This window comes from Bombus terrestris, chromosome 10 (genome assembly GCF_910591885.1).
Source record: "Bombus terrestris chromosome 10, iyBomTerr1.2, whole genome shotgun sequence".
Lineage (NCBI taxonomy): Eukaryota > Metazoa > Arthropoda > Insecta > Hymenoptera > Apidae > Bombus > Bombus terrestris.
In genome coordinates, this window is record NC_063278.1 from 7,299,680 (window position 1) to 7,309,914 (window position 10,235).

Genomic DNA, 10,235 nt, shown 5'->3' on the forward strand with positions numbered 1-10,235 from the left:
CAACAGCTGTCGGATTGGGACCGATTCGCGGCAGAGGAGTATGAACTATTGGTCACAGAAGAGAGCGGTAACGAACAGAATGAGCAAATGTAAGTATTGATTTCGCGCGACTTACATTACACACACGGCGTGTATCGTCTATGTCATATAATCGATACGTGAATATTGTTTTTACTATCATCTATTAACGTCATCAAGCATATAACTCATCGATATTATTAATAGCGATTAGTGTTCATTAAAATGAAATCAGTCAGGGATTCGTTTAAAGAATCGTTTAAAACATTAAGAAATATCGAACACTAGCGTGCAGTACAATAAACGTTTCATAGAAAGTTCTTGCTTATCATATCAAGCTATGAAACGAAAGTCATAGCTTTCGAATTGTGGCATGCGTTGTCGTTAAATAGACAGTATGCCCTGCTGCGGGATCTAACAATTTCATTTTGTACTGTGACCGTAATGACCATAGTGCGCTCTATGCGTTTGTTGCAGGCTGTGTGATGATGAAATGTAACCATCATCTGCAGCTCAGTAAGTAAACAAAACAAAAACTGCATGATCTAGTGATGCACGACCTTCGTGTATGCATAATGTATTAATTAGAGAATCGGCTAACCGCTTATTTTTATTTCTTTCTTATCTTTTTTTCTTTTTTTTTTTTATTCTGCGTACCGTTTTATCCGTACCGTATTATTCGAATACTAACTGGCTCTCGGTTGAACATACGGTATATTATTAATTTTAATTCATGCAAGATGGTCGAGATATTTCGAAACTACGATTAACGCTATTAAAAGCTGTATATTTTTATTCCTATAATCGCTGAATGAAGGAAACTCTTTACACGCTCGTAAGCCAAGAGTGAATTTCGAGGATTGAATTTCAAATGCTTTTTAGATGCCATTTTTGCTTCTACTAAAATATGAACCTGTGTTGCATCATTTTTTAATCGACTAAGTGCTGTAGTTGAATCACTGATAGTTCACCTATTATTTAGCCCTATGACAGAATCGAAGATTTATTTAAAGCAAAAAAGAAAAAAGGCGTTTATTTTTCCTAGGTCAAACGATTCCATGTCGGAAGACGTGTTTTCCCAAAACCTGGAGATTCTGGACGGTGAATCCGTGGATGTGCTTCAGGGTATAGATACCGAATTCCAAGTATACCCCGATTTATCTACGAACAGTCCATTGGATTTCAACTGTCAACAGTCGAGGTACCAATATTACGACAGTGGTGACAGCGACGATTACGCTGAGAGCGATAATTGAATGGGAATGGGAAAGCCGAACGTCAACCTCGGGAAGAGAAAGCAAAGGAAGGAGGAAATTGACTTTTTCCTCGAAGCAATTCAGTAGTCTAAACGCGTAGTTGTTTTCCATATAGTAGGAGTGTCGTGTAATCTTTTTGTGAACAGCCGTATATTATGGTGAAGCGATTCTCGACGAAACTGTACATACGAATCCATTCGGTGATCTGGCAAGAATCGTTTCTTTCAAGTACAAAGACATCTGAGAACGATTGATTTTAACCTTCTATCTGGATAGTATAATCTTAAAACAATCTTAAAAACGTATCAATGAAACAGACCCGGAAGCTATTTTAGAAGCTAAACATATTTAATCGTTTGAGATAAGAAAATAACAAGAGGGAAGTATCGAGCGATCCTCTTTGAAACGGAGAAGCTTCGATATCACCGAATCGATCCGTAACTATGAATAGTAGTCGAGAGGAAGATTCAGGCAACGGCACGACGATGTGTGATAAGCAAGCGTCATTGTTCAATCTCTCTACGATATACATATTGTGTACTTCACGTTGTAAATAGACAGCAAATCACGGACCCTTATTTTTACTTAACGCGAGAAAGTCACTTGAAAAGAATGCAGGTCTTTCAATTGCTGCAGCCATTTATAAGAAAGTCAACTGACGGTAGTTGTAGAAATATAAAACAATTTAATCAGTCGGTTCTCAAGCAAATTCATCCCGATGGACTACAATTTTTCTAGTTCGAAGGATATTATTTTTTAGAAGAGAACGGGATGAAATTCCGCGAAAAAAACACACACACACACCCTAGTTTCAGCCCGAGGCTGCAACAACTGGAAATAGCGCGTTAGAAGATTCGACGTGGTTGGATTTGCGAGTAAGAGGTGCTGTTACCCTATATAATCGTCTTGTAAGCCATAGTGTTACACTGTACGCAAAGTATTGCACGCACGAGAACGTTCAAAGGATCGAGCGAGATCGTAACAGTAAGATATTCCTCTAATTCGATCCGGTATAATATTCATAATGTGGGTGTGTCCTATTCTTTTTTTGGAAATCTCACACTACGATCTACGATTGTTGTTTCTTTTCCACGTGTTTGCAGGCATTTCTTGCAAAATGATGAATACAAGCCAAAGATGAGACGTGTTCTGTTATCTTCAGCGCGAAGGTAGAGGGGAAAACGAAGAAACAGAGAAACTGTGTGAACACAGATGCTGCTCTAAATGATAGGAACATCGTCCCTTTCAACCTATAAGTGACATTTGTTTCGAGGTTCAAAGGGATTTATTGGGATCTCCCTTTAACAGTTGGACGTTGAGTGGACGTAGCTTTTTTTATAAACTAAGTTAAAGTTGCTTTATAGTGTTCTCCTCGAAACGATGCATTCTGAATATCGATTGTTTATCTTCTTTTCATTCATTCTTTTTTTTTTTTTTTTTTTTATTAAGTTAATAAAATGGCCCCGAGAGTTTAGATACTTTTTAAATCGTTATTAAGGGATTATTGTGGTTTAAAGTATGCAAATCTGCGCTGACAGATGCAAGGAGATTCTATTTTTAGATTCCTTTTCGTTAGGAAAACACCATGAAGAACGTATATACGACGATCATTGAAGAGCGTGTAGTGAAATTTTGTTGAAAGTGTCTACTGCCACAGCAATGGATTCTTAAACGCGGCTCAACTTAATCTAATTCACGACATTGAAGAACGGAAGTTGTACCCTCTTGTTTTTTAAACATCTCTTAAATGCGTTTTAATTGTTACTGTTAAATTAATTGCTCATTAGAGATTTTATTTCTGCGTGAATTCTACGACTTGTTGTTCCATTAAATGATAATTATACGAGCGATGTATCGTTACGTTTGATTGTGAAAGTACTCGAAGAGTACTCGTATGTTCAGGGTACAATTGATTTACGAGAATCCGCTTGAGCCGCCAAGACTGCTGGAATGTATATATTAATTTCGTTTCCGAAATTTAATTTTAACTGCGTATACATATATAATATTACTCTAGTCGAAATGTGTGCTATAATTCACATAACGAAGACCACGTGAGATGGCGCGTTAATTTTAAATCTGTTTCGTGTTATTTGTTAATTAACAGAGTTGAATTGCAAGCAACGTGAACGAGCGTTGATGGAAAATTCTTTGTCGTAAAGGATGCTCGAGTATTGGACCATATTACAGATAATCACTTTCGATAATACATCTTGGAAATACTTCCAAAGAATTTACCAAAATATATCATAAGTAATTCGCAATGGTAATAAAGACATATCGAAAATCTTTGAACGATCGGGCGTTTTAAAATGAAATATTTATATTAGAAAGAATTGTGATCCTATCGATACTGCTGAAACACGGTTACCGTTCTTGTTACTGTTACGTACCTGTGTTCGCTTGATTACGTAAATCGGTTCTTTCAAGAACCATTCATTTATATCGTTCATTGAGATTTCGTGTTTACCAGCATTCGATATCGCACGATGGAATCACACGTTCCTTTACGTCGTGGAATTTTCACGATTAACAGTAAAAGAGAAATAAATTGATGTAGATGTTCAATAGAAAGACCTCTTACACAATCGAATTCGTAAATATCGACGTAATATTTTTTAAGGTTAGCTAATCTTTTATTTGGCGAGTTATCTATTAACTTAAAATATTGTTAGATATTCTATCATTAAAAAATGAGAAAAGAAAAAGGAAAGAATCTTTCCGATAAGAAGAGGAGGATATTTAGCGCTTCCTATTGACCATTTGAAGAAATGAACAAAATGAGGAAACGATCATCCAAATAGGTCTCCCCAAATAAGAGGTTGACGTTTATCACGGAAGTTATTTAATTTCTCTATTGCGTTTCCGCATTCAGAGAACCGTTTTCACCGCGAGTGATCGCTTTTGTTGACTGTCCAAAGATGTAACTATTAACACTTACAGTTGTATCTTTTATATAGCTCATTATGATTTTTTTTTTTACAATATATATATATATATATGTATGTATGTATGTATATGTATATATATGTGCATATCTCTTGGTAAAAATTTCGTTGTGACAATGTAGTGCGCATCGAGTTTTCATTAAACGAAAGTTGAGACACGTGGAAATGGGCGAGAACGTCCGATTATATTATTCGTCATTGCATTTGGCCATGTTTTCGATTGTTATATTTATTCATTATTCTATGATAGGTTTATCACTGTTCTATAGATCTGTTACGTGGTTTCTTGAATCGAGCGCCGTCATGCCACGATTTCGTGTCTTTTTCGAAGAAAGGAAGGAAGACGATTATTATTATTATTATTTTCTTCTTTTTTTTCGATGTGAAATTCGAATTTGTGGTTTAATTTTGCACGCGCGTGCTTAGACCGTCTCGATAAATAGACTCACGTTCACTATTTACCTACATTTTTATTTATATATTTTATCTGTGCATGAGTAGACAATTAAGGTAATTTTGCAAGTTAATAAAAATGAATGGTAAAAACTATTATCTGAAACCGATTTTTCACTCTCTTATCCTTCCCTTTTATCTTTATTATTTTGATATGAAATAAATTTCACATAATGCAACCATATACACATGTATGGATTCGTTACGATAAATCGCACAGGGCGCAAGATTGTAAAAGTTTTTCGTGATCGGTATTACAGAACATGAAACATGACACGAGTTATATGAAATGCCATCTATTTATTATTCTATGAAACTCGTCTGCGTAATTATATTTTATGCTCTACCGATAACATCGAAAATGACATGAAAATGGTAAGAAGTAAGGAATTCACAATTTCTCAAGGCGGTTTGTTACAGAATACAAAGATATAGAGATAATAAATTTTTAATTAGAAAGAATAGATATATAAGAACTTGAAGATGAATATTTAATAGAATTCGTTAGAGCGGAAAGCAATATGCCATTAAAAACGAATTCCAAATTACCAGGTACATTAATATACATACATGTACGGTATTTTATTTTATAAATTAAACAATACTAATTAATATAATTTAACTTTTACAGATGTTCCAATATCATTTTCTTTAATTATAATCACTGCATTATCTCTGTGTTTTATTAATAGCTATAATGGTGAATTTGTATTTGATGATTCTGAAGCCATTGTACATAATGAAGATGTACAAACCAGTCCTTTGATGGATATATTTAAAAATGATTTTTGGGGTACAAGACTGACATATAAGCAAAGCCATAAGTCGTATAGACCACTTACAATCTTATCTTTCAGGTAGCATTTTTTTATATAATAAGAACTAACGTGTTAAGTATATTTTCTAAGTGAATTGCATTATTTATAGATTACATTTTTGGCTTCGTGAAAGATTGATAGCTCAAGATTATCACATAGTGAATATAATACTTCATACCATTGTTTCCATATTAATGTTACCAGTATTTAATATACTTATAGACTCAAAAGAAAGGAGTACTACGTTTTATGCTACCGCATTGTTCGCTGTCCATCCAGTACATACAGAAGCTGTATGTAATTGTAATTATATGTTTTTCTTTTATAAGAATAAAAGATGTAGCTTTTGTTTTCCTAATTAATGTAAATGCATAGGTTTCAGGCATTGTAGGTAGAGCAGAATTATTGTGTGCTCTATTTATGTGGATATCCATTATATTTTATTACTATTCAATCTATGCGAGGAGACTATTATACAAATGGCTCAGTATGTGTGGTTGTATCACATCTGTTGCAATTGCAATGCTGTGCAAAGAAACAGGAATTACTGCAGTGGTAAGAAATATTTTTTCCATCTGTTAGTGTGTAAATATAATAGTGACAATATCTTTTTCAGGGAATTTGTTGCATATATGACATTATAGTAGTGAACAAGCTATATCCATTTCAAATAATCTTGTTCGTTACATCAAGACCTTCGTGTGAGCAACTAAAGAATTTTATTAAGCAAAAACAAAAATTACTAATCAGGCTCTTTATACTTTTTGTGTCTGGTTTGATACTTATAATTTCAAGATTTTGTATAATGGAGTTTAAAGCTCCAATCTTTCAACCTGTGGATAACCCAGCATCATTCATGCACAATATATTTTTACGAATATTAAATTACAATTATATTTACTGTTTGAACATATGGCTATTGATATGTCCTGAGTGGCTGTGCTTTGATTGGTCAATGGGTTGTATACCCTTAATTAATTTTAATGATAAAAGAATACTTCTTGTTCTTCTGTTCTGGTTAATAGTTGGTGCAATGTTGGTATATATATTTAATTCTTATGAAGATACATTTTTAAGGTAATTATATACTTCGTAAATCTATGGAACAACAAAATAAAAATATAAGAAAATTTTCTTTGTATTGCAGATACTCGATTATGGGAGTGGCAATGCTCGTTATTCCATTTTTGCCAGCCAGCAATATCTTTTTTAATGTTGGTTTCGTTTTGGCAGAGAGAACTCTATACATTCCCTCTGCTGGTTACTGCCTTTTAGTTGTTATAGGATTACAGAAACTTTATAACCGTGTCCCTGTGCAATATTTGCTATTAACATATGTAGCTTTAATTTCGTTGTTTTTTGTGAAATCGTGGATAAGAAGTGACCAATGGAAAACTGAAACTACCTTATTCCGATCAGCATTACATGTTTGTCCATTAAATGCAAAAGTACACTATAATATTGCGAAAAATGCGGCTGATGCCGGAAACTCTACATTAGCGCAATACGAATACGAGGAAGCTCTGAGGTATAAAAGACTACAGAAATAAAATAAATCTCCCAAACGTAAAATAACTTTAATATGTATTAAGTAGACTAAATCCCACGTATGCTCAAGCTATGAACAACCTCGGAAATTTGCTCAAAGATCAAGGAAGGTATTTAGAAGCAGAGACATTATTTAAGCGAGCTATTAAGTTACAGTAAGTCTAATTGTATATATGTATATATGTTCAGTTACTTAATCGTCTTGGTTGAAATTTTCTATTGGGAAATGCAGTGTTACTAAGTTGTCATTTTTAGGGAGGACTTTGCCACAGCATGGATGAATTTAGGCATTGTTTTATCGGCATTAAAACGATACGAAGAGTCGGAAAAGAGTTACTTGACTGCTTTGACTTATAGAAGCAAATATCCTGATTGTTTTTATAATTTGGGTGTGCTGGTTAGTAATATTAATTAAAACCTTAAAGAAAGTAAATACGGAAATTCTAACTGTGACTGTGTTTATAGTATTTGGAGCAGAAAAATTATGATAAAGCATTGAAAGCCTGGGAATCTGCTACGAAACAAAGAAATACGCACAGAAGAGCATGGACCAATATGGTATTACTTCTTGATGATTTAGGTATGCGTGAAGATGCTCTAAAAATAGCAAATCAAGCTTTACGATATATACCGGATGACGCATCTATTCATTTCAATATCGCAAATATATTGGGGAAAGCAGGAAATTTTGTGGAAGCGGAAGCGTATTTTAAGAATGCAATATCAAGGAATCCTAAAGATGCTATATTTTATACGAATTTGGGTGTACTGTATCATAGATGGAATAAACTCAATGAAGCAGAAGATATGTATAAGAAAGCATTAGAATTCAAACCAGAATTGAATAGTGCAAAGGAGAATTTGAGAAAGCTATATTCTCTGAAAACGTTAATAAAATAATTTATTTTTTGTTGCAAACAGATGGAGTTCGGTACATTTATATTTCTATTTTTCCCTTCACAGCTTCAATATTTCGTGGATATGCGTACGCTTTAAATTTGCCGACCTTTTTACCGTTAATATAGTTATAAGACTTAAAACAAATATCACAAAAATAACAAGGATTGTGCGGTATTCTTTCATGTTCCATTGTAATCCATTGAACAGTGAAGATACCACATATCATACAAAATTTGGAAGATGTAGGTCTTAATCTAACTATTCTTGGATACGCGGATGTCGCTACTTCATCATCACAGTTAATAAACCTGAAAATAGTTAGGAAAGTAAAATGAGATCAAAAAAGGTAAATCTATTTCAAAATTAGAAGTTTATATATGAGACAATAAAATTACCTAGCATCGCTAAATACAATTAAATGTTCACAACCACCTTGGTGCTTGTACACCCATGGGAATCCAAATCTTACGCACAATGAATCCAGCGTACAATCTTCCATTGTAGCAGTTTTAAAAGGTCCTAATTTTGGTCTTCTTTGTGCCCAATTGATGATTACCTGACTGTAGTCAATATTTGTGGGACATCTCATATCATTATAGAAAGTATCTTCAATAAAAAAAAATCCTGATTTGTAAACATCCTAAAGTCATGAAAAATACTATAAATTACAAATGCAGCGCATCTAAGTAAATATTAAAAAAGAATAAATTACTTTTGCCATGGGTCCTATCGCATTGTCCAAGTTATTGCTACATTCTCTAGAAATACTATAATCAGCAATACATGATATTTTATCCCGTAATTGAGCAAGTGTTTGAGAACCTAATACCGCTATAATATTATGTAGTCGTAACAATGTACCACATTCCGTCTTTGGTGCACTTTTTCCACGGTGCAGAAAAGGATAATAAATTCTAACAAATATAAGAATATCATGACCAGGAACAGCACATATTTCATTTGTTGCTTCTACCTCTCTATAATTCTGAGGGAAAGAAAAAATAGTAATCGTATACAAAACATATTTGTTTTCATTTCCATTTAAAACTAGATACTTACTATGAACAATTCACTTAGGTATTTATAAGTAGGCTTTTTGAAGTTTTGTTTTAACCTTTGCCTTAGACTTTGAATAGTTTGTAACTGTACATCTTCTGGTGGTTCTTGAGCATCAAACACCTCTTTTTTTCTTATTTTTCTATTATTAATTAATTTTGGAACTTCTCCTTCCACTGTTAAATTATCAACGCTAAAAATAATTGTCTCATATTATCGTAGAACAACTTTGAAAGGTCGAAGTTTGCAGATGTTGAAAAACCTGCAATATTCTGTTAACGTGGACATTTCTTCCTCTGTAAGCTGGACTCCCATCATTTCCATCAAATTATTTTCATCTTTTTTCATAGGTATAAAACAATCCGATATCAGTTTCCGATAGTTATCAAAATACTCTTTTATATGCACTTTCGCTGATGCATTTCTATTATAAAATTTATATACATCGTCCATTGTAACGAATTAAAGAAATATCTTGAACTACAATTATTTCAAAGTATAAAATCAGTTCGTCAATTTCACAATGTTTTGTGATTATTTATACTGCATCTAATCCCAACCTAACTTGCTCCATGCTTCGGAAAGCGGTGTCTCTCGAACTTTCGAAGTTAAGACTGAAGATCAAAGACAACTAGTAATTTAAACAATTCAGAAGAATGATCGATAAATGGTAACTTTCGTTTTCTATGGAGGACGTGTTCTGTTAAAGCGATGATAGATAGCGCTGCAATGCAGAGTAGAAAGCCATATTATTCGCGGAGATCCATTATTTATCATCGGTCAGTTATTTATCTCAAAATCAGAAATTAGGATGCTTACGTTAAAAGTGAAATTTATGGAAAGAAAGTATATTTTACTATTTATCTTGCGCCATTAGGCTTACTTTCTATATCGCATAAAGATCCGAAGAAAAAATCCAAAGAACTAAACGAAACACCTAACGGCAAATGTATCAGAATTAGCTTGCAAACTTTCTCGTACAACGCTCTTTTAGCCTGCAACAGTCACGACGGATAATTCGCGAGTAGAAAGTGTCAAGCGTAGTTCGACCGAAATGGTATATATACAACGCATTCGAGTCATCAACAAGGGAGAAGTAGAATAAGACAATGAACGCGTGGCAAAAGACCACAATGAAGAGGCGTAAACCAGGCTCGCTCACGGTGCACTGCTCTCGCCAATGGTCCGTGCGAATGTGACTCCGCCTCTTAAGCGTGGCCAACTTTCCCCCTTAGTCC

The 10,235-nt window shown here is 33.8% G+C and overlaps 3 protein-coding genes across 7 annotated transcripts in view; 2 read left to right on the top strand and 1 right to left on the bottom strand.

The window, feature by feature from the left end:
- The window catches only part of LOC100645131, a 38,651-nt gene extending 33,880 nt beyond the window's left edge, over nt 1-4,771 (top strand). For 4 of the 5 annotated variants that reach the window (XM_003398213.4, XM_012312559.3, XM_012312555.3 and 1 more), the window contains exons 11-12: nt 7-89; nt 1,064-4,771. In XM_003398213.4, the coding sequence (XP_003398261.2) occupies nt 7-89; nt 1,064-1,274 (294 nt within the window). In that variant the 3' untranslated portion in view covers nt 1,275-4,771. Of the gene's footprint in view, nt 1-6; nt 90-495; nt 535-1,063 lie in introns of all 5 variants that reach the window. The other variant, XM_012312560.3, reaches the window with a different exon arrangement.
- A 254-nt stretch (nt 4,772-5,025) lies between these two features.
- Nucleotides 5,026-7,961, top strand: LOC100644897 (protein O-mannosyl-transferase TMTC4). Its single transcript, XM_003398211.4, has 9 exons — nt 5,026-5,227; nt 5,307-5,532; nt 5,603-5,786; nt 5,869-6,048; nt 6,110-6,570; nt 6,641-7,021; nt 7,089-7,196; nt 7,297-7,438; nt 7,507-7,961. The coding sequence occupies exons 1-9, from the start codon at nt 5,197-5,199 to the stop codon at nt 7,939-7,941; spliced, it is 2,148 nt and encodes a 715-aa protein (XP_003398259.1). The 5' UTR covers nt 5,026-5,196; the 3' UTR covers nt 7,942-7,961.
- LOC100645015 (snRNA-activating protein complex subunit 3) lies at nt 7,917-9,650 on the bottom strand. The gene is made up of 5 exons (XM_003398212.4): nt 9,260-9,650; nt 9,001-9,190; nt 8,654-8,926; nt 8,337-8,581; nt 7,917-8,249 (listed from the first exon to the last, which is right to left on the bottom strand). Exons 1-5 carry the CDS (start codon nt 9,448-9,450, stop codon nt 7,979-7,981), a joined length of 1,170 nt encoding a protein of 389 aa, XP_003398260.2. The 5' UTR covers nt 9,451-9,650; the 3' UTR covers nt 7,917-7,978.
- Nucleotides 9,651-10,235: the final 585 nt, after the last annotated feature.

Excerpts from the sequence above, each read along its gene's own strand:
- LOC100644897 (XM_003398211.4), top strand. The coding sequence starts at position 5,197 with ATGCCATTAAAAACGAATTCCAAATTACCAG. Across the intron at positions 5,228-5,306 it reads AACGAATTCCAAATTACCAG|ATGTTCCAATATCATTTTCT; the intron begins GTACATTAATAT and ends TAACTTTTACAG. Across the intron at positions 5,787-5,868 it reads ATCCAGTACATACAGAAGCT|GTTTCAGGCATTGTAGGTAG; the intron begins GTATGTAATTGT and ends GTAAATGCATAG.
- LOC100645015 (XM_003398212.4), bottom strand. The coding sequence starts at position 9,450 with ATGGACGATGTATATAAATTTTATAATAGAAATGCATCAGCGAAAGTG. Across the intron at positions 9,191-9,259 it reads ACGTTAACAGAATATTGCAG|CGTTGATAATTTAACAGTGG; the intron begins GTTTTTCAACAT and ends AATTATTTTTAG. Across the intron at positions 8,250-8,336 it reads ATTGTATTTAGCGATGCTAG|GTTTATTAACTGTGATGATG; the intron begins GTAATTTTATTG and ends AACTATTTTCAG.